The sequence below is a fragment of the Dermacentor albipictus genome, chromosome 1 (genome assembly GCF_038994185.2).
Source record: "Dermacentor albipictus isolate Rhodes 1998 colony chromosome 1, USDA_Dalb.pri_finalv2, whole genome shotgun sequence".
Lineage (NCBI taxonomy): Eukaryota > Metazoa > Arthropoda > Arachnida > Ixodida > Ixodidae > Dermacentor > Dermacentor albipictus.
Window position 1 is genome coordinate 482,559,281 of NC_091821.1, and position 24,884 is coordinate 482,584,164.

Genomic DNA, 24,884 nt, shown 5'->3' on the forward strand with positions numbered 1-24,884 from the left:
CCAAATCATGTAATATGTACTACTATCGCTTATATCTTTACAAACATACTACTACCTGTTACGTTGTGTAGAGGAGAGAAGCCATTACTTGATCGTGCATGTATCGTGTAAACAAGCAGTACTGTTGTCATGCCACGCATGACGCAATCACAGTTACATTTAGCCGCTCACTCGGCATTCAGAGGGACATAGCTTGGCGATAAGTGTCAATACGAGCGGGCGTGGTCGTATTAGAGAGAGCTCCCTTTGCCATAATAGGTATAATCCATCAAACTCAAACCTGTGCTCATAAGGAATTACTAGGCTTACAAGTGTGCAATTTATTGTATAAATTTGATGGCTGGTTGCCTATTGAGCCCTTACATTCTACACTGTAAGGCCCAGAAAGAGCGTGAAATGATTTGGGCAGCAAAAAAGGGGGATGCCGTTTGCACTCGGCACCTTAGACCATGACGGGCCCACCACGAACAAGTAGTAAGCACAATTTTAAAATTAGACTGTAGTACCTCTAACTAGCTACTGTATACCATAAGTTCAGCATGTATGCTTTCGTCATGTGTGAATGAACGTCACTTGTGTATTTGGTGATGTCATTTCTGCACCCGTCATACACCGTCGGCAATGTGCACAAGAGCCTTCCTGTACCCCACCACGGCTGTATGCCCGCCACAGCCTATATGATAGTTCTTTTTTTTTTCAGAGACAGAGACCACACGTTTCAAATTGACACAAGTACGTGAGACAGAAACAACATAACTCAAGTTTTTACTAGACAGCCATTTATCATGTCAGAACATGTGAGCAACAGAACCACTTCCAAATATGGAATGTGAATACTGGCTTGCAGCACAAGCCAAGCTAGAGAGACCTACAAGTCTTTGGTTGATGCAGTCAACTTGCAAACACCGCAAGCAGTTCTGAAATAAATGGGTGCTTACAATGCTGTTCACTATGTTTAATCACACACACAAAAAAGGGGGTAACTGCTGAATATCCATTCTGCACCAGCCTAGAAGAAATCGGATTATTGAATATGACGGACAGCTGCTAGTGATGCCACATTGTATCGGCCTGCCTAGCCTTCAATCCTGCAGCACTGGCACGCCATCATACCACTCAATAATAGGTTATGCTAATTACATTAACTGGCATAGTGTTACTAATTTTACATTCGCCTTTAACATTGTAACTACCTCGACGACTAGATGCACTTAAGTTCTGATCAGACATCAACTTATATGGTTTTATCCCGGTTCAACCGAAGTAGCAAGAAGCATGTAAAAAGCAAGCAAAAGGTGCATACTGGGAGTGCAGGATAAACACCACAGAACACTTTTTAAGTTCGCAGAAGCAGCATTGAGAGGTTTCCACATGTAGACAGTTATGTACACTTCGGGTGATCACAAATGAAAAGGCAAAAACAGTGCCAGCCCAAATTCTTGGTGGTGTTGTCTACACGCGACTACAATATCAAGAAAGTCCCCTGGAACATCCACGTTTCATCCCTATTTACAGTTCAGGAGCAAAACAAACGCTCTCGGCACTAAATTACAATCTACATTGTCTACACCCCACTGGCAGATAAAATGATTCTTATTACAGTGAAAAATGAAAATCATTAATACGTTATCTACCAACACAGGGTAAACTTAAATGAATACTGTTTGCATAAAACAGAGCCACCTTCACATCAACTGCTTCAGCGGCAGTGATTCACGAAGCAGGAAGTAGTCGAGATTATATTATAGTAGTATGCTTGAAACCTGCTAGAATGAAAATAGAAATGATGTCATTGAAAACGAATAAGTCATACTTCACGCATGCTGCTATCTTGTTCTTGCCAGCTGGGTTAGATTACTTCACAAAACAGAAAATTTAATGCACAGAAGATCTTGAAAAGCAAGTTCACTCTGCGAACAGCAAGGAATAAGTCTGTTTTACCTGAATAAAAACATGAAGGTTTTTTCCTTAGAAGTATTTACTCGTATTCCTATTATGCTGCATATCCAGCCAAACAAAACACAAGAACAGTTTCAGTACAACAGAAAACATGGCATACGAACTTTGATCACTACTTCTTCCACACTGTCTCAATGTTTTCTTAAAGGAAGTGATTAAAAAAAGGAACTTGGTTAGAAATAGATTAAAAAGAAAGAGAATGTGTTTCTTTGCAACATGGGTAAAAGGAACACAGAAAATAACCCATCAGGTGTCATTTATTGTACAATTATAAGGTCATTAAAAAGCTGGCGACTACAACTTACACCCTCACACTTTCTATTATGCTTTGCCGGAAAGCACATTCAGTCACAGCTGAAGACAGGCCAAGCTTTAAGTCACCAGTACTAAGGCCAGCAGACAAATAGGTACCTCAGATGCAGCTTCGATACTTTAGAGCAAGCCATTTACTAGCTGCAGTCATCAGCAGATGTTGATTCAGGGGTTCCCAAACAGTGTTTCTTCCTTTTTTTTGTATGATACTGCAGACAGCAATGCTAGTGTGCTCCTTCCATATTTTTTTTTTTACTTCACTGCAGCCAACTAAGCAGTGACTCACCTTACTCTTAAAACTAACATGAACCCTGATTTCATATTTGCTTCTGCACACTGTACCTCATGCAAGCATTCGATCTTGTGAGTGCTGATATCTCCCAAATAGTCATTTGTCATCAGCCTTTCCCATTAATATTGCCAGCGAGAAGGCTGTCATGCTACCACAAAAAAAAATTTGGTATGCACTCTCATAATGCCAAATGTTTTCTGCAGTATTTGCTAATGGAATCATGCACACTCAATATTAATAAGAATCTTTTTCCTATATATCTTGGAGAAAACAGATGGAATTACAAGAATGCATGTGCGTTTTTTTCGGCAGCAGGGAATTTCTAGCTGCTTTTCGAGACACTTTGAGGCCACAAACAGCTTGGAAATCCCTGACTCCATGTAAAGTGTGTGAATGCCCCTCTCCCCCACCCCTTTCCCCTTGTCCAATCAGCATGTGCAAACAATGTGCCTCATTATAAAGGCTTTCCCCTAACTCGTTCCCCAACTACCAACATGCCCCTTCCCCTCATGTTCGCATACCAAGCACTGACAACAGACACTAGTCCCTCTTCATTCGCTGTGTGGTCATGCGGTAGATGATGGAGTCCCGACCGGGGTCCATGAACCACAGGCCCACCGAGATGCCGAAAAGGGCGAGCGCCAAAAGCAACAGCACAAAGCCAATCAGCACGAAGGCCACATGCGCCTCATGGTCCCACGGAGTTGCCAGGTTCCAGCTGTTGCCGTCCTTGGCTGGTGGGGCTGCTGCACCAGAGGGCATTGCGGTGGCCTCGCCGCTCTGTGCCGCCTCCTTCTCCTACATGTTTGAGACATTTGTTTTTTATTTCGTTAGCATGCCTTAATTGACCCATAAGGAATTATAGAAGGTAGCAGGCATGACAGACGAAACAGTCAACGCGCACAGCAGACAAATGCCCAAAAAATAATTAAATTATGGGGTTTGATGTGCCAAAACCACAATATGATTATGAGGCACGCCACAACGGGGGACTTTAGGAATTTGGACCACGTGGGGTTCTTAAACATGCACCTGAATCTAAGCACACGAGTGTTTTCACATTTCACCCCCATCGAAATGTGGCCCCAGTGACCGGGATTTGATCCCGCAATCTCGTGCTTAGCAGCCTAACACCATAGTCACTAAGCAACCACTGCGGGTTAGACGGATACCAGACGAATGAATAAACCAAGGACATCTGACACATGACAAATGGAAGCCCAATCAACTGCAGTATACTAAGCAATATGTAAGAGCAAATACAATAACACACAAAAAATTTATACAGATCCCCCAGGGGTGTAGCCAGGGGGAGGACCACTGCTGTAAGAATTCGCTATCAGAAAAACCCATATATGCCCAGTATCAAGTAATACCATATGAAGATATGGGTATGCCATGTTCCCATATATCATACGGGGCATCTCCCATATCTAGTATGAGCATCTGGGGATCCTATATGTTCATACTAGATATGGGGGGTTACAAGGAATATGTCTTTCTAACACCGTGTTCCGTATAGCATAACACACATAATGGTTTTTACATGAGATTCCCATGTGTTCACATGGAATTGTTGAATATAGGGCATATGGCTTGTTTCAATAGAGAACTTTTCACTGTCGCAGTAAAGGTCATGGCTTGAAGAATCGCTGGTCTTATGATCTTTATGTGTTGCACTATTATTATCACTGATCGTACAATGTCTGTTTTGCACAGAATAAATCCCAAGGTCCATAATAACTTAGTTGGGATAAGCACCACCTGAATTTGTGCAGATAATTTTTTGTTTATGTTTAACTAATGCTGATGTCTGAATCTCCATGGTTTACTCACCTGCCTTAACTACTCTCCTTTCCAGCTCATCTGACACGAAACACACATTCCGAGAAACAGTGATATGTAATACCAAAACCTGGTGTGCCTTCGGCGGCAGTGTTGTCCAGTATATTTTTGCACGTAAAATTATACAAGCAAGAAAAACAACAAAATTCATCTCATTCCAAGAAAATGTATGTTGGCAGAAGTGCAATATTCTTGCATATGCCACTAATAAAAGAAGAGTCACTCTGTCAGCACCAACCAGTTCCTTTAACTTAACTTGCTTAATTGAACAACAAGCACTTCCTGCCGAGCCGACTCCATCGAAACAAAAACCGTACCCGAACTGGAATTTCAGCCATAGCTGAACAGAAATCGGGACTGATGCTGTTCGAATGTTGCAAGAACCTGAACCAAACCTAACGAAAATAATAATTATTGAGTGATTCATTAATAGGCTTTAATGTCTCAAAGCAACAGGGCTATGAGAAATGCCATAGTGGAAGCCTCTGAACTCCTTGTTGAACTCCTTGTTGACCACACATTGAAAACTCCTTGTTGACCACAAGGAGTTTTCTAATGTGTACCCACAGCTTGGCGTTTGAACATTTTTGCCTTTCTGCACCATAGAATCTGGTTGCCATGGTGAAGAGTAGAATCCGAGAAGTTGTGTTCAGCAGCAGAATACCATAACCACTAAGCCATCACAGCAGGTAAATATAGTAACCTGTTCAGAATGGAACAGTTCACTGATCTAGGGTAGCCTGGGGAATCAAAAATAATTTCATTCACAGTTACAGTAGGTAAAACAAAAAAAAATGTCTTTCTGCAGATAACACGCCACTCAAGCATACTATTATGGTATGCAAAACATTATGTGTGTGCAGGTCAGGACAGACTCTTGACAAGAATGAAAAAAATAATGCGGATAATTGTCGAAGAGAATTGCCCAAGTTACCTGTCCTGGTGGCACCTCACGGCATGAAGCTTTTCGTCTCTCAGCTAAACCAGCATCATTTACCTAGCCCCTTTTCACCTTTCTGCCACTCTGTTTGGAAACACTTCTATAGTGTCATGAAACATAACAACCAACAGCTCTGCGTTACCACAAGCCACGAAAGCATGCTCCTTTTGTGACCAGGTGCCGGTTCACATACATGGCAGCGGTGACGATGTCACCACTGACACAGCCAATCAATTAACGCCAAGCCCTACAGATAACATCCTTTTCCCCACCTACACAGTACTTCCACGTCGAAGTCAAGCTACCATGGCATCAAAATCCGCCCCACTCTGCAAAAAAATCTTTACTTTAAAATTACAGGCACTTCAGCTGCAATCCTTGCAACGACAGATGTGGTCATGCCGCCTAACATATAAAGCTAATGGATGATTACAGAGCCTTGAGAAAATATCCGTTTGTACCGAATTGGGCAAATCAAACATGAGCTATTAAAACAAAGACTCAACCACAGAAACTAGTACACCAATAACATGCACCAGCAGCAGTCATTAAGAGCAGAAGAAAATTGTCCTCATGGATGGACAGTGGCAAACCAATGCCTGGGAAAGACACCATTTTTACCAATTTTGAGAACCACTACACCACTGACCCGAGTGAGTGCCACTGTCTCAAACAGCCAAGGTCACGTCAGGTTTGTGTGCGGTATAACATTCCAACCGGGTAGTGGAATCGGAAGGTGTGATGCCTACACAATAAAGAAACAAGCAGATCCCACGCACTGTGGGAATCAGGGCAAGCAAAACTTTGCTGAGGCAGCAAAGCAAAACGGTGGACCACGATAGGAAACCGTGTATTTTCACAACAAAGGTGTCCCAGAATGATCATCAGCAATGACAGCATTATGTGTGAGCGAAGGCAAATAAAAGACAGGGTCCGGTGATTTTATTAATAATGAAGTGATTTTAAGTAAACATACGCGGCTTTTTTTACAACAACGAGCTCAAACAGTTTCCTCCTACTCAAAGTTCAGTTGGCAAGTGGCCGTTTTCTGCACCATTCCTCCATATCCGTATTCCTCCTTTCCACTCGCAGCCATCTCTTCCTCCCACCTCTGGTGTCAGACAGGGTATCCGGGCCGGCACAGCTTACAGTGGCTGTTCTGACCTAGCCCCTAAGTGGAGCTCAGTTTCGGGGTATGCCAAGGAAACGACTTAAGGTCTTACAGCTGTGGGACAGGAGCCATCCTTTCTCAAAAGGACCGTGTATGTGCGGTTCTTCCGAGGAACACTGCAACATGATCGAGTCCCTTGGAGTGATTTTCCTTGTCTACACCTTGTATTGAAGCAAACCAACATCTGGATCGGCCTACAAAGTGTTGATCCCCTGTGCATATGCACTTCAAGGGCCCTCACGACGCAATCTGGTCAGTGAGTACCATTTCGATTATACCCATTTTCAACAACTGTCTTGGTTCCATTGTCTCTTTCAGTAACAACACATGAGCGACGCTTACTCCCTTTAGGCATTTACCCTGCGTTGTGTGGATCACATGGAGCTTCGTCAGCCCATCAGCTCCAGAAATCCGCATACAGCTTCTCTCTTTTACAGGTCGGTTGCGTCAAATTTGCACATGATAATGCACTGATATCCCGGAATGGAAAGACAGGCAATGCTGTTCACCATCTTTCTGCAAGCAACAATGCTGGACAGAGTGGTTCGGACTCGTTGGGCTTGGCGTGAACATGGGTGAGGTGACGTGAATTTAGCAAAGCTTCAACTTCCCTCAGTAGTGTTGCGATTTCATAGAAATTAATGCAGCTAGTTCTGAGGGCCTTTTTCAATGCTTGCTTAAAGACACCCCACCAGGGTCCACACTCCACGCTGAACCCTCACTTAATCACTGCCGACATCAATGGAGACATTAAGGATGGAGTTGGCACCATTTGACGCTGCTTGATGATTGTGACTAACAAAACTTCAAATTAGCAGTCAAGCATTGTGTCGTAATTTCACAGGTAAAGGAACAAGTATGGATGAGCAGAATTCACACAACAAACAGTGAATGTGACCCTTTAAATGAAAGCTCCTTTCTTGTATTTGCCCGACCGTCATGCGTATGCGGGAGTTGTGTGAGAGACATGGGGACTTTCGATTCTTGAATTCTGCCCTTGTATAGGTACTATGGAGGAGGACACACCCTGCTCCATAACCTTATGTTACATGCACACCAGTGACAAGGGCGAACCAATGAAGATAAAAAAACTGCCGCTTTACCATTATGGAGTCTGTATTGGCCACTATGATCCCGTTTGCATGGAAGTTTAAAGGGGCCCTGAAACACTTTTCTAATTAGTCATAGAATGACCTGACTGTTAAAGGACATCATCGCATGAATGTTATGCTTCAAACATTTTTTGAATCCTTCAACTACAGTAAAAGCTCGTTAATTCACAACTCGTTCATTCGAAATTTCAGGTAATTCGAAGTAGCCGCCGGGGTCCATCCAGCAATGTGTTGAAAGGAACATGTAACACATCCTGCTAATTCATACTGAAATCCGCACTGCCACCGATAATTTGAACTTCGCGCCATCGTGGATGGGTAGTGTGCTAGTGTGCGGGAGCACATTGTGTTCTTTGTGCACGAGCGAAAGCGTGCAAGGGCGAGTTGGCAAATGCGGATAAATGTCGCGTGCGTGAGTGAGGAAAGCAGGGCGTGGTGGAGCTTGCCCTCTCCTGTTGCCCGCGAAGCATGGGGGTGAGGCGAGGGAGGGAGGGAGTGGGGGACGTTCTTCTCCGGTGGCTGCCGCTTACAGTGCGGCCACATGGGCGTCGTATCTTGAAAGTGATCTGCGATGTGGCAAAAGTGCACGCATGCGTGGGCCTCATCTTCAATGTGATCTGCGATGTTTGCAGAGTGCACATAGTGCCGGCAGCTTCATATGTGATGGGCTTTCTACGTTTTGTTTGCACTGAAGTGAGAGCTGTACAGAGGTGAACTCGCTTGCTGCTACTGCCGCGTTTCCTCACTCCAGTGTTTTTCTGCGAGTTCCCGCAGTCATCAAGTGAGATGTGTTCAAACTTACCTGTGCATGCGTGACACCATGCTTATTAATTTAGTTAGTAAGCGAATGTTTACAAGTTTATACAGCCGATAAAACTAATATCCTTACTTCGTATAGCTATCTACTAATTTCCTATCGAAATCGATGCTTCACTTTCCAGGCGAAACTGCGACACTTTTTTTTCTCCGCGCCAGTCAGCGCGACAAATGTGTGGATGAAGCAACAACCATCTCGACGTCGGGCATGTTGGACAGCATTGGCCGCGTCTGGTTATGTTGGCTGCACCAGTGCTTCAAAGTACAAATGTTGTTCACACCAACATGACGTAGAGTGTGTGCGCGCATGCTTACGCTACGTCGGACTATATACGCACCTTAACCAATCGATTTTTTTTTCTGACTTTCATTAGTTCAAATTTTGTATAATTTGAACCTTCATACCATGCCTGCAGAATTCGCATTAATGAGCTATTAATGTATGCATTCTCTCTCTTTTTGTCTTTGCTAGCACGCTGGAAGCTGCACAGAGGAGGGCAAAGCCCTGGCCAGGCACTCCGGAACCGGGCGGGTAAGGGGGCCTTGAGCCCTCCCAAAGTTTTCCTTTACAGGGCTCAGCCCGCCCCCCACTCCCTACTGCTAGTACTTGCTGCTGCTTGCTCTGCTGCTTGTTGCCGGCATGTCGAATAAACGAAAAGTTGGTCATCAATTCCTCCCTCGCCATGTCTCTCATGTCATCTGCCCCATCTCTCTGAAGATGCCAGTGGGTCAAATGGGCAAAAAGCGGTGTCTGGCCTGCACTCAGACATGCCGGGGACAAAATTTGGTGAGGACCCCACATGCAGAGCTGCCCAACTTGAAGCCCAAGTTTTCACTAAGCCGCACCAGTCAGTTCCTTAAACTTTTTTTCAAACAACTTTCTTCTCGCTGTGTCTGAGCAAGTAAAACAATGTGCAACACGGTTACAAGGGCAGCACCAAATTGAGATGTAAACAAGTAACGAGCCGAGTATTGTGGAACCACCGCACTGCACCCAACTCCCCAAAGTTCGCTGGAGTACAATACTGGAACACAAGGTGTCTTAAGGTCCGCATGTAGCATGCACCACCAACAACGCGCAAATAACTAGAGCAGACATGTAGAATGAAAGTATCCATTTGCTTGGCGCAGTATGTAACACGAGATTGCTGCAGCCATACAGCCGTCTACTTGATCAAACCTCCACCACAACGAGCAACCTCAATTATTGGAAAGAAACGTGATGTCGTGACAATTATCTTGCATCTTTTCTTTTATTCGCACTTTTTCGTGACTGCGAATGCATACTATACACATATATGTGCACTGTGCACCATGAGGCACCATGCCTATACATGCTTATCACGTCACAAATATGTATAGAGTTTGACTGGTGCATTCGTCGCACATCTAAATGCGAAGCGATTAAAAAATGCCGGCATAAAGAGTCTTGCCCAATCTAGTGTCTCCCAGCCACTTAGCTTGGCGCCACCTGCCTAGACATGTCGCCTTCACATTTCACGTTGCGCTATCTTTGATGCGATAAAAAAAAATGTGGAAAAGGATAAAAGGATACATGCTCATCAAGGCTACAAACTTTTGTTAACCAATCATCTTTACATAATTTACTGGCAGCAACAACAATTCAAGATCACCTTGGAAAATGCCTTGTAACGTTTTTTTTTTCGTTGTTTGTTTTCTGTTATTTCACTGCACACATTTGTGTCTATACCACTCCTTTCTCTACTGCCTTCGGGCCCTGAAAGTATTCACAATAAATAAATAAATAAATAAATAAATAAACACACTGTGTAAAGTCTTGTCAGGCTTTCTAGTGGCTATTTTGTATCAGTCCACACTGCTCCGCCTCATCTCGGAGGGATCGTGGATCGTGCATGCAAGTTGTATGTGCGCCATGATGCCGGCTCCTCAACAGAAGATAGGCAGTTTCTTTCTGACAGCACCAATGCGAAGATCCAAAACTTCACAAGGTATTGCATCTCACACCTGCATGTGTTTCTTTACACTTCTTGAGCACATGTGTAAATTTTATTGCTTTATTCACTTTCGCATTTTGCGTTGTCAGTGGAAGATGCCTGTCCTGAGTCTCCGTCCCAGCAATGCAGCCACATTATGCAAGAAGCATGCTCTGATGGTAAGGTTTGTCAAATAAAACTGCGTATTAAACAGCAGCCAACGGAAGCAACTTAAATCTTGCGACTTTTACAGGAACCCTGTCGGAACTTGTGACAGCCATAGATACCGCTGACAGTGGACACAGCTCGATTCCATCCAGTCTTCCCAGCCATCGCCATCATCCAGAGACTGTTTTGCGGGTAAACTGTCTCTAGTGTTGAGGCTATAATGCATGCCCAAGTTTAAAGGAAGGGTGGACTCTCAGTATCCGCATAGAGCCATTACAGGTCTGCCGAATGACCACATGGGCCAAAGCAAAAACTTATTTTCTTCTCCTTGTAGAAAACCCTGTGACGTCTGGGCCAGTTGACTAAACCGGAAGAAGAGTGGACTTTACCAAGGCAACAGCACACACCTGCTTGGTGGAGGGGTTCACCGTGGAGCAAACCGAGTCAGAACGAGTCAGCTCCATCCGGCCTTCACTCGTTTCCTGCCCAAAGCTACACATTTCCCAGGAAAAAACAGTAACAGGTCCTGCCAGTGGGATTGGTTCAAAAAATTCGCATGGCTACCTTACGACAGCAAAAGTGATGTAGTGCTTTGTCACAATTACGTTTCATTTTCCAATGGAAAGGGTTGCAGGCCTGGAGCAGCAGAACCACCTTTTGTGAAGACTGGTTTTTAATAACAGGAAAAAAGCTATAGAGAGGTTCCAACGGCATGAAAAATGCCAGTTTCACTTAGATCCTTTGAACCACAACCTGGGAAGGTGGAGGGGTATCTGTGCAACACAGCTCCTAACACAGTAGTGTAGCAGGTAGCAGGAGGAATCCAGGATGGTGCTATGTGTCATTGTCAGCTCCATCCACTACCTGTGTCGCACAGGCCAAGCTCTGATTGGGCATACTAAATAGATATGATGGAAATCTAGTCGATTTCCTTGATGAAAGGTCAGAGGATGTTCGAGCATTGAGGATATGGATGGCAAAAAGGGACAAATGAATAAGCAGTGACATGCACAACAAGTTATTTGGGATGACGTTCCAAATTATACAGCGAGAAATTGCTAGAGATGCAATTTGTAGCTCGTTCTACAGTATAACAGCTGATGGAACAAGTGATGTGACAGGTGAAGAGCAGTTTGCTATCTGCATACGTTGGTCTGGAAGGCACTCAATTTCCACAAAAACTATTTTGGCCTGTACAAGCCAGATAGCAAGCCTGACACAATGTACATGGCCATCAAAGATACGATTTTGTGTCTTGGACTTGGTTCCCACCACATTCGTGGCCACTGGTATGATGGGGCAACTAACATATCCAGCCATTTTGCAGGAGTCTAAAAAGAGATTAGCGATTCTGAATCAAGATCTTTGTATGTACAAGTGCTCGGAAAGTAAACGGAGCATGCAAGCAGCAGCTGAACTGCCTCTCCGTGCACTAGTAGCAACAGTGTGCACTACAACACCTGCACAAAGGTAATCCGCTGTAGCCACGCGATGCGCTTTTCACCAGTCTCATCGACGACTCAGGCGAAGGAGAGCTAATTCACATGGGTGCTGTCAGGGGAGCTCTTTGCACTTGTAGCAACCACTTAGCAGCAGCTAGCAGCTCTTGCCAGAAGCATTTGCTTCCTGCATGTGTGCTGAGCACCTCTGGTCGAGCTTTTGTCTCTTTTGGAAGACAATAAACGCGCTGTCAGTTTTTTGGAAAAATCAATTCTCTACTCCTTGAAAAAAGCGTGCTAATAAGTATCAGTAGTCTATCGTGTTTATTAATCACCAAACCATGGCACGACCACCAAGTTTATTCTTGGCAATAGGGAGAAAATAGAGATCGCCGCACGCTTAGAGAAACAAAGCTCAGCCAGTGGTGCTAGTCAATTGTTCAAAAAGCAAACAATACTGGCAAGAGCTGCTTCATCAACAAATGGGTGCTGTAAGTGCAAAAAGCTCCCCTAGCGTCGACTGTTGGAAGCAGAGAACTTTCGTTTGAGCTGTCAATAAGGCAGTGGTCAAATGTGTAGTTAACGGCCACCGCTGTTTGCTTTTGCGTGCTCTGTACGATGTACTGCCGACACCAGTGCACAAAGATGCAGTTCATCTGCCGCTTGCATGCTCGATTTACCTACTGTCTGGGGCACTTGTGCATGGTAGTAATCATTGCCTAGAACTTGTATTGCAGGAAACTAGTAAGAGCTGCGATATAATTGGTGATGCTTGGAGTACCACAAAAGTATGTTTTAAAGTCATTCTTCAATCAAACAAGTGCAAAAATGTTTACTCGTCTACTGCTCTTTCCTCAGTAGGGGATCCAACGGATAAGCCAGAGTCAATGTCAAATAGCCTTTTGCCACTGTGCCCGACAAGGTGGACAGTCAGGGTAAAGTCAATGAAAAGGTTCAGTGAGAGCCACGCCAGGATCCAAGAAACACTGAGCAAGAGCCTTCAAAGACCAGGCTCAATGAAAGTCATAGCAATGCCAGCAAAGCCATTATGAAGTCATATGAAACATTCCTGGACAAGTTTAAATGTTGTCAGTTGGGAATAAACATCTCCACAGCTCTGTTTGGTCTATGTGAGGAACTAGCAAGGGTCCTCCAACGCTCAATGTTTCGTGCTGCAGGTTTGAAAAGAAGCTGCAGAGACTCTGTGCAAGGCAATGCCCTGCCTACGGTCTGAAACCGTGTTTCAGCAGTCATGGTACTGAACGACTGCTGTTGCAACTCAGCTACATCTGAAGGAGCCAACAAATTTGCCAAAGAAGTTTGAAATGTCCAGCACATCTCTCCCACCAGTTGCGCTCGATCCCAAAGCAACACAGCACAAAGAATACTTTGTGGCAATTGACTGCATTATGAGTGAAATGCGGCGACGCTTTGATCAGTCTGGCATGAAACAGCTAGTGAAATTATAAGGCACACTGATTGACGCCGCCAGAAGAAGACAATTCCTGGCTGACATTCTAAACGCAGCATTAGGCAGGCACGCAGCTGAATTTGACCTAAGCCATCTCTTGGTGCAGAGCATACTTTTTCCTTCTATTTTGTCCGATGTTGAATCTATATCAATTATAAGCATTTCGAAGACTCTGCAGGCAAAATCTAAACAAGTCCATGAGCTGCTAGACAAAGTCATCAAATACACGCAACTTCTTTCTGTATTTGCATCTGTAGCTTCGGCAGAATGCTCGTTCAGCGCTTTACTCCCAAACACAGTGAAACCTCGTTAAACTGTAGTTGGCCGGAGCTCGGAAGAAGTGCGTACAAGTACTGTTTAACCGAAATAGCATGAGATCGCCCACTTACCTGTCGAAAATGGATCTCAGAGAGAATGCGATGAAAGGGGAAAAACATGCAGTATTTATTCACTTCGCGAGACAAAAGTGTTATTTTTTGTTTGATGTCGTGGCGGCCTAGCACGACGACAGCCGCCTCAAACTTACTTGAAGCTGCGTGCCAGCTTTTCAGCCAGCCCCCCTTTTTTGGCAAACACTCGCATGGCAGATTCCTCGTTGGCGTTACGTATTTTCCGTGCACATGCGCAGTAGTGCGGCAGAAGTCCCGGGGCGCCTCTTTCACTGCTGGGTGCCGGAGTTTGGAATACTTTTCATTTGGAATAGAGTTACGTTATCGCGCCCCTGTTCTCGTCGCGACGATTGCATTCATGAGGCTGACGTAACGCGCAGCTACTGTCGGGCCTGAATCGCCCGTGCTGTCGCTTTCCGTGTCGTCCTCATCATCAACAGAGGCAATGATGGCGAAAAGTCGAACCTCGTAGCCGACATCTCCTCGAGGTCACAGCAGCGCTGCCGAGCAACTTCGCATTCCAAATGCCACACACCGTAGTAAACAGCAGATCCCTGTCAGGTGCCAGCGCCGACTTTTTCGTGTCGTGTTCGATAGAACGGACGATGTCAAATTTTTCTTCTATGCTGAGCACCCGGCGTCTTTTTTATCAGAGCTTCAGCATGACGCGAGTCCTCGCTAACATGACACCACGACGCTCTCTGACAGCGTTGAAATGATGTTGATGTTAATGTGGCTTCACATGCAAATGCACAGGGCGCTTGGAGGCCGTTGTTCCGATCTCTGAGGCTTGTTGTTCTGCCGGGCCGCCCGATGAAGACGACGCACTGCCGTGTTTGCGCGATGAAAAGTGGAAACGCTACATTTTAACCGATGCATGCTCAATAAGCTGGTACAGTTTATATGGATACAAAACACATTATGTTCAATGGCTACTGAGTCAGGGATTTGACGTTACTACATTTAAAATGAAACTACTGTTTAAGCGGGTACGGTTTAACTAGGTTTTACTGTAAAAGCTTATTTGCAGAACCACATGATGCAAAGGAGGCTAACCCACTTTGCTTATGAACTTTGCACGTTCATAAGGAAAGGACTGCCATGCTCAAACTAGAAGACATGATCAAAGGATTTGTCACCAGGATTACTGAGTGAGCAACCGCTTTGAAATATGGCGCAACTGCATGAGTATGTGCAGACATCCATCTCGCTCCTTTTCTCTCTCTCTGCTTGTTACCTCTGCCTTGAATTCTTGGATGTGAGTCCAGGCCGTTCAGAGCACTATAATGAAGTGGCACGGCCTTGAACAAGCTCGTTCTCATAAACAATACAATCGAACCCACTTCTAACAATATTCAAGTGCCACGAAAATTCCATTGTTATAACCGCTAATTGTTATAACCAGGTTGCATGGAAAAATCAAAATAGGGGAATGGCAGAGCTGATGTGAGGAAACTATAATAGTGGGGAGGCCAGTGCCCCTCTCCACCACCTTCCTCTATCCGGCTGCTGATTGTGTTCACTCGTTTAACTGCTTCCTGGGCACTTCAATCGCGTGTAGCAAGCCGCGGCTGTTGGCGTTGAAGAATGGCACTGCTATAACAACTGCAAAGAGGGGTCACGGGTAGCAAGCGATATACAAGCACCACCAAGGCATTGATTGTTGTGGTGATCCCAAAAGGGGCCTTTTAAAAATTGCGAGAAGCCTGCCGCGGCAACCTGTCAGCTTGAAAAATCCAGAAGAAACACCAGGGCAAGATTGCCACAAGCATCTCGCCACATACTTCTCACTGGCTTGAATGAGAAAACCCCATCTGTCAGCCTTGCATGCTTTATGCGAAGCTTGTTGACATCCTTCTACGAGGCATTCAGGTGCTCCACTTAGTGCAGCGGAAGGGTCCTAGCGAAAACGAAGCCTCGGAGGGACTGATCCATCGGCCAGGCGATGATCAGGCGTTGAGGCTGTCTCAACGTTGTCCTCACATGCTGTGAGGACAACGTTGAGACAGCCTGCCCTACTGCGTCATCGCTGCCGTCGTCGCGGTCACTATCAGATACAAGCATGTTCGCAACGATCGCCTGATCGGTTACAAGCACTAAGGCTTTCTCTTCACCGGCAGCATCGTGCATTGCCGATGATCAGTGGGCGCATCAGCCATCTTCCAATTCATCGGCGAGTCAAACCAACTGTTGGTCAAACGAGGCTGAGAAACTGCGTGGCCAGCAACGACTTCGACGGAACCAACAAAGACGAACGCGAGTGATTAAGCTGTTTGCAGAACTGCGATGAATGAGGCGCCTGTGAGCAACATGCGAGCAATCTGCCAGCAGCGCAGTTGGCACGGTCCATTCGCATTTCAGAGGGTGAGGCGGCTTAGAGCTGTGGGCGCAGCCCATTCATGTTCAGAGGGGTGGAAGGGCAATGGGTGAGAGCCGAGCGTTGATGGCTGGAAAATGAGCGTGCGGCAGCTGTTGAAGCATCAGCCCATCGTGCAGTGGCTCGAACTTCTCGCTTTCTTTTTTTTTTTTTTCAAGGATTTCGCATTTCACTACCCTTCGGCTCGGACACACAGCACCCAGACTTAACTGTTATAACCGATAAGTGGCACCGAGGCATTGTAGTAAGCGGGTTATTTCACCATGGAAAATATACAAAAGTTGACGATGCAGCAGCTTCTCATATCTATAACCGATATATTGTTAAAACTGGTATCATCATAAGTGGGTTCGACTGTAATTCTGAAATGAGCAATGCACACCCCGGTGTTCCGTGCACGGTGCTCTACCATTCCCCTTAGTGCGCAGCTTGCTTTCACGCACTGAGCAGATTGGAACGCAGGTTGTGAGCGCACTCGCAAGCACAAAATAAAAAGACAGGGTATTTCTGAGCTTTGCATGATGCCAAGGAGGAATGATAATCCCAATGTTTTCACTTGTACACTGATATACTGCTTCATCGTTACTTGTATATATTGCAAGTGCTATAATTAAGTCAAGGTTTCAATGAAAATTCGTCCAGTCAGGCATTAAAGTGAAAAAAGGTTTGCAGTCACTGACCGAGTCCAATGAAAAGAAAGACGTTTCGGAACCTGTACGGGTTCCGAAACGTCTTTCTTTTTGTTGGACTTAGTCAGTGACTGCAAACCTTTTTTACTGCTGTAATTACACCTGAGGAGCATTGACCTTCGTACCTCTTACAATTAAAAATGTATAGCTGTTAATATGTATATTTATTGTGCAGTATAAAATAATAAGTATGTATTAACTATTTTCATTCTGTGTACACTGGCCTGATGAAAAAACTCAGTTTTCATGTGATACTGCAGACTTCAAGAGCAAGGGACTTTGAATGAATGAATTTGTTGTTTTATGGCGCAAGGGCCAATTAAGACCAAAGAGCGCCAGGTCAGTGTTGATGGGTTTGCAGTGGGTAGATGAATACCGTGAGTGATTGTGACAAAGCTGTAAAGGGCTTAAAAGCAATCTCTGTAAAGTGCATAAAAGCTATATGTAATAAAATTATGGCAATGACTAGTGAGTACTACTAAGAACACAAAAGATACATTGTGATAGAATGATGATATTTAAAAAATACATGAAGGTAAACGTTTGCAAGGAGCACTAGTGCCTAAGAGAGCCCTTGGAACGGAAGGGCCTGAAGGCGTGTGCTATACAAAAATATATTATCGCAGCAGCATCCTCTGGAGAGAGGATGTGCTACAAGTTCGTAGGGCTAACAACATGTACGACAACATCGTTTAGGAAATTTAGGACTGCTCTGGTGTCAAACAACGGTTCTTTACCAAGAAACATTACAGGATGAAGATGAAGAGGGATGAACTGTCGGTATGCTAGCCGAAAGTGTTTATTTCTCTCTGTTTCGGCTTCCCGACACTCTAGGAGAGCGTGGGGGACAGTGAGCCTTTCACCGCATCTACCGCAGGATGGTGGTTCATTTCCAGTTAGCAAAAAACTGTGTGTGGCATATGTGTGTCCTATTCTAAGACTACAGAATAGGACATCTCTTCGTCGTGTTTTTGTTGCGCAGGGCCAATAACCCAGTTTTGGTTTAATCAAGTGAAGCTTATTTTTTGTTTCTGCATCCCATAGGTGCTGTCAGTGGCTTCTGAGTTTCTTTCGGATGAAAGGCTTTAGGTTTAAGGCAGGCAGTGCAGTTGTAGGATGGATATCCTGTGATGCAATTGATGTGGCTATTTGGTCAGCCAGCATATTACCCTCAATGCCCCTATGTACAGGTACCCAACATATTATGACTTGCTGCTGAGACATGTACGATGTGCAAATGACGGAATAAAGCTCAGTAAGTACAGGGTTTCGATGATTGTGGAGGAACATTAGGGCTTTTATGACGCTTAGAGAGTCCGTGTGTGTAATGGCTTTGTACAACTTTGCTTTCTTGATTTGTTTAACAGCACATAGAATTGCATAAGCTTCCGCAGTGAATATGCTTGTTTCCGGATGCAGTCCATCGGACTGGGAGAAGGATGGTTCGATTGCAGCATAAAACACGCCGGCATGCGACTTAGAAGCGTCGGTGTAAAATTCTATGCACGAGTACTTAGATTGAAGTTCCAAGAAATGCATTCGAATATATTCCTCTGGGGCGTGTTTGGTCACCTCTACGACTGATATATCGCATTCTATGGGCTCCCACTGCCATGGCGGCAATGGCTTAGCTGGGGCCATCAGGTTTTGCTATAGAATTGGGACTTGCATATTCTCAGCAAGCTTTCTAATGTGCAGAGGGAATGGTTCTGTAGCTGCAGGTCGATTATTAAACAGCACTGCAGATGCCACGTCGTTTATGCTCACATAAGAGGGATGGTCGCGGTTTGCGTTCACTTTTAGAAAGTACATGAAACTGGAGTATGACCTCTGAAAATGAAGCGACCACTCATTAGCTTCAACGTAGAGACTTTCTACAGGACTTTCAATTACATTAAGCATATTCCCTTGAATACCCATTTCTGAGAGGCCTTGCAAAATTCCATATCTCCAAGTCGTGCTGTATGCCTTTTCCATGTCTAAGAAAACAGAAAGAAAAAACTGCTTATGGATAAAGGCGTCACGAATGCCTGCCTCAATGAACATGAGCTGGTCAGTAGTCGACCTACCCTCTCTGAAGCCGCATTGATAAGGGTCGAGCATTTTATTCGATTCAAGGAAATGTAAAAGACAACGATTTATCATTTTCTCGAAGAGTTTGCATAAGCAACTTGTGAGTGCTATTGGACGGTAACTTGAAACGTCGGATGGGTCCTTGCTTTGTTTCAAGACCGGTACTACGATAGCTTCTTTCCATGAGGATGGGAGATATCCAGCAGCCCAAACAGAGTTAAAAAGTGCCAGAAGTGTCATCTGTGTATCAGTGTGTAGGTTTTTAATCATGCCATACATGATTCTGTCAACTCCAGGTGCAGAGTTCATACACGAGCGCAACGCAGCTCTAAGCTCGGCAATATTGAAAGAACAGTTGTACGGTAGATTTGGTCTGTATTGACGGTTTATTGACCTAAGTTCTGCTATTTGCTTATATTTAAGAAATGTTTGTGAATAGTTTATGGAACTTGATACATGCGCAAAATGTAATCCAAGGGCATCGGCCTGGTTTTCCAAGGTATTTCCTCGCTCATCAATCAAAGGTAATGGGTTGATCTGCTGCCCTTTTAGCCTTTTCAGACCATCCCATACTTTAGCCTCCTGGGTATAGGAATTGATGCCCGAGAGAAACCTCTCCCAGCTTGCTCTTCTAGGCTGCCGTCTCGTGCGCCGTCCTTGCGACTTGATATGTTTAAATGCAATGTAATTTTCCGCCGTAGGATATGGGCGCAATCTGCCCCATGCCTTATTTTGTCTTTTTCGTGCATCTCTGCAGTCTTCATTCCACCAAGGAACACGTTTCTTAGATGAGTGACCACTTGTTTGTGGAATGAACGTTTCAGCTGCATCAATAATAAAAGCGGTAAAATATGCTACAGCATCATCTATGCTAAAATCGCGTATAAAATCTTGTGATAAGTAAGTACATTCCTTAAAACGCTTCCAATCAGCGGCGTCAAGTTTCCAGCGAGGTACCTGTGGACGAGTGTCGGGTCGTGTTAGTAAGTTTAAAGTTATAGGAAAGTGATCACTTCCAAACAGATTTTCTATAATATTCCATTCTAAGTAGGAAAAAGATATGGAAGATCTAAGCGCTAAATCTATCGAGGAGTATGAATTATGTGCAATATTATAGTAGGTGGGTTTTATATTATAATAGGTGGGGTTTTTTTTGGGTGGTAACAAGAAAGGATTCGATCAGTCGTCCCCTCGAATCTGTCCTAGAATCTCCCCAGAGACTGTTATGTGCATTAAAATCCCCGACAGTAAGAAATGGCTCAGGAATGATTAATAAGTTAGTAGAATTCTATTTTGCTCATGTGATAGTTTGGAGGTATGTATATAGAGCAGACTGCTACTAATTTACTAAAAAGGATTGCTCAAACTGCAACTGCCTCGAGGGACGTCCAAAGCGGCAAGTGTTGGCAAGCAATAGCTTTATTGACAATTATGGCTACACTGCCAAATTAGGTGTTCACCTCATCACGATCTTTACGAAAGATAGTGTGTGACCAGAGAAAATTTGTCTGTGTAGCTTTTAAGTGCGTTTCCTGAACACACAGTACCTTTGGATTAAATTTGTGTAGATGTTCGGTTACGTCGTCAAGATTGTGGATGAGACCTCTTACATTCCATTGCATGATCTGTGTATCCATTTTGATAGAGTTGGATACTGTGTGTTCTGGAAAGGAAAGGTTAGTTCAGCAGCGCTTTGCAGGCGCCGTGACGAGAGTTTTATCTCTTTTGGAACGATCGAGAGATCCTCGCCGCTCCTTAGGCGCTGGTGGCGCCGTCTTGCTGGTGGTTGTGTCCATCGCCTCTTCCGAGGCGCTGGACACGCGCTCTTCCGAGCGCTTTGTTTTCGTGAAGGCCTCGGCACGTTGCACAGGACCTTCGAGGTCACCTGCCCGGAGGTGGATGGCCCCGTCTGCTGGGGTGACGGAGCAGCGCTAGCTGCAACCACCGCGGGGGCAGGTGGCGTAACTGCCGACTCACTCCTTGTGGGTCAGACAGCTGCCGGAAGCCGTTGTGTTGCTGCCCCCTGACGCGTCACATCAGCAAAACTGCTCTTAGGCAGGTATGACACCCGCCTTGAAAGATATGTTTTCTTTGACTTTGATTGTCACAATTTCTTTTTCTCTTTTCCAAGACGGGCAGGCCTGCGAGTATGCGGCATGCTCGCCATCACAGTTGACACAATGTGGAGTCTTCTGGCATGTTTCGGAGGAATGTTCAGTGTCACTACACTTGGCACATGTCAGCCGGCCTCGACAGTTCTATGAACTGTGGCCAAACCTTTGGCACTTAAAGCATCTAAGAGGATTGGGTACGTACGGCCTGACACGGAACTTGATGTACCCGGCCTCAATTGACTCGGGCAAGACACTCGAACTGAAGGTGATTATCAAATGTTTGGTTTGGATTTCTTTGCCATCTCGCCTCATCTTAATTCTTTTGATATTTATAACATTCTGTTCACTGAAGCCCTCCAAAAGTTCAGCTTCAGTGAGCTCCAGCAAGTCATCGTCCGAGACAATGCCACGGGTGGTATTCATCGTGCGGTGCGGGTTTACTACTATTTGGGTCTCCCCAAATGATACTAGTTTAGGCAGTTTCTCAAATTGCTTCTCATTGCTGAGCTCCAAGAGGAGGTCACCGCTAGCCATCCTTGACGCCTTATATCCTGGACCAAAAACTTCGGTAAGAGACTTCGATGCAAGGAATGGTGAGATTGTTCGCACTGGTTTAGCTGGTTTTTCTGAATGGATCACGTGGAAATGAGGAAAATTGTGGATTTGGCGTCCGAAAAACTGAAAGACCTCTTCGGCGCGCCCTCGTTTCTGAGGACGATCAGGGAGTTTAGGAAAAGCATTTTCCATAAGTACAGTTGGGTTTTCGGCTGCGATGCCAACCACCCACCATGGAGCCCAACAGGGGGACGTGACAGAAGTTCCTGCTAGAGAAACCCTGCCAATGCCAGCTGTACATCACTGCTATAACCAAATACAGCATAACCAAGGCTGGCTAGCCACACAAGGTTAACCCTTGCCGCCGGGAAACTAGGAAGTGAGAAGTGATGAGAAGAGAGGAAAGATGAAAAAGGCGAGAAAGACGAAGATTGGAGAGGAGGGCAGGAAAAGGCGACTGCCGATTTCCCCCGGTTGGGTCAGTCCAGGGGTGCCATCTGTGTGAAGCAGAAGTCAAAGGGGTGTGTTGCCTCCACCAGGGGGGCCTTAAAGGTCCAAACACCCAGCATCGGCTCAACACCCAGGATCCCCTTTTCCCCAGACACCGCTAAGCCACGCACGGCTACACGCGGGAGGAGCCAACCCTCGTGTGCTCAAGTACGTGGTGTCGCAACACACCAAACGCCTGCTGACGCAGACGCCCCTGCGGGGAGCAAGGGACTTTATGTGTGTATGCATTTCGTGTGCTTATGTTTGTGCTATTCCTGTTATACTGCTTTCCATCTTAGATTGGATTGGTCTTGGATTGACTTGTGCCTTGGTTAGGATAAAGTTGACTACGAGTGAATCAACTAGGCAACTAAGCAGACTGTTACTTTCGATTTCAAGGAGGCACCAGAAACATATCAATCTCTCGCTTTTCTGCTCGACTCTGTCAACTCAGTGGTCAAATTGGCATGTGGTCACGCAGGCGGAGGAGGACGCAGTCTGAAACTTAAGTGGCACCCTGTAAGGTATCCGAACTATTGGTCAGCAACTGTACTGCATCAGTGAGGCGCACGACTCTCAGAAAGCTGACAAACCACCTCGCCAAAGAAAGCAAGTGCCCCGGATGGCCATTGCATGCTCACACTCGCCACCACTGTGAAATGCCGTACAGCGGCGCCTCACTCCGAACGCTGTTTGTAGGCACACAATGGTCTCTTTTCGTTGCTTCGAGCGACCTGTCACGAGACTAGCTTTGGATTTACATGGTGGGCTCGAAAATATCACGTGACAGTGTGCCGATCCCCGGCTGCAGACGCATTTACACAGATGGCAGATGCGAAAAAAAGTGGGGGGGGGGGGGAAGTCACGCAAACTTGCAGTGGGCCTCCCAATTTCAGAACTCTTTATGGTCAGCACCGACGACAATGCAGAACGTTGCCGAGTGACGCGGTGCGCATTCCCTGCTTTTGTCTGTCACACAGATTGGCCTTGTAATGTGCTGGCCATAACCAAAAGAAACCACCTGCCATAAAAATGATAAACCGTCCTGTTTTCTAGAAGAAAAACTGAAAAGCAGTAAGCACAGCCTGGCCCAGTATTAAACTGAAAGCCCCACTGGTACTTGGGACAACTTTGCAATGCTATTTGTTCAGTTTCAGAGGACAAACGCACTTAATTTTATTTGACATATATTTTATCAATGAAAACTATTTTCCAGACCTTCGTTTACCGAGTTGTTATCAGTGCTGGTATACTAATTTGCTGTTCCCTCATTAACAAAGCGCATCTCGATTCATAGGTACCTAAGTTACTTGTAGCTAGCAAGATTCTTAATAAGTAATGTGATTAGCCTCCTCAGCACGTGCAGCGCGGTGTTTCTTGGACAAAATCTGCAAGCATAAAAGTTTTTGTTAAATTTTTTGATACTCGATATCCAAATTGAAATCTATGGTTCGGTATTCACACAACCCTAGTTATTACTTCTACATTTCAGTTAAACAATATTTAATTGTCCTACGCTCTTCTTGGATTCATATGTTAAAGCGATGTGCTGCAATTGTGTTCAGCAAGGACTTACGTCTTCAGCTGCAAGGAGAGAGCGAGCCTTGCGGATGGGACCCGTCGTTTTGTCGTTCTGCGTAATGACCACCAAAAGGGCCTTGTCGCCATACGCTTTCTTCAGGGTGCTTTTGGCCTGGAAGGGAAACCACGCAGTCATGTAAACATGAGCTTTGGCAGAAACATGCAGCAGTCAGTCAACACTAACAAGTAGAGACTAGAAGCCCTAAAAAATTATGTATTAGGGGCCTATGACAGGTACTAAAGCTGTCATTTAGGGCATATATATGTGCCAAGTACTGTTCTTTAGGCACATACAGGCTCAATTACTAAAGATTTTGCTTTGAATCTGCAGATATAATTAAGATTTTTAAGAAACACATCCCACTAAACCCCTGCTTTGTGAAATTAATTTGATTTTCTTGATAAAATACAATGAGGCAAGTTGAATAAGCTACAAAACAGATATAACATCTAGTGTGACTAGACATCGTAAGAAAAACTTTAACTCATCTACCCACAATGTCTTTTGGTGTCTTGCAGATTCGTGGACAGTCAATGTGTACATGAACCCATTCCCTGCTTAAGTTTTCCAGTTGGTAGTCAGCGCTTGTAGTATTGACTTCGTGCATTTCTTCATCTTCATTGTCATTGCATTGTTGTCATTAGCTGTAAAGCAATACCAACTTGCCCAGTTTTCTATTCTCATCAAGTTATTGCTTGCGGTTACAAATATGCACCCTCCCCCCCCCCCATGCATTTCGATTATCATCAGGGTAAACAGGCTGTTTGAGGAAGCTGATTGGCACGTTTCACTGTGCGCTTTGTGAAGCAGGGAATCGATTCACATGCAGCACGATTAAAGGACCCCTCACAAGGAACAATAGGAAAGTTTGGTTGCACAGTAAAGTCTCTATATAACGAACTTCGGGGAATCACAGCAAACTGTTCGCTATTATGAAAGGTCGTTATAGTAAAAGCCCCAAAATTAACCATTTCGACCATCAACCCATTAGTTTATCAGTTGTCACCGTTTGAGCTTTCCACGAAAACATCGCTGTTGTCTCTTGGACCGTGCTGTTGCGATTTTCCATAGATTTCGCCGCCATCCACCACTGTAGCACCATGTATAGAGTGGTGCACACAAAAAAAGACGCTGAT

At 45.0% G+C, this 24,884-nt stretch overlaps 1 protein-coding gene across 1 annotated transcript in view; it reads right to left on the reverse strand.

The window, feature by feature from the left end:
* Positions 1–737: 737 nt before the first annotated feature.
* The window catches only part of ATP6AP2 (ATPase H(+)-transporting accessory protein 2), a 48,210-nt gene continuing 24,063 nt past the window's right edge, over positions 738–24,884 (reverse strand). Inside the window, exons 7-8 of the mRNA XM_065431266.1 lie at positions 23,743–23,859; positions 738–3,361 (exon numbers count right to left, since the gene is read on the reverse strand). Of these exons, the coding sequence (XP_065287338.1) occupies positions 3,104–3,361; positions 23,743–23,859 (375 nt within the window). The 3' untranslated portion in view covers positions 738–3,103. The remainder of the gene's footprint in view (positions 3,362–23,742; positions 23,860–24,884) is intronic.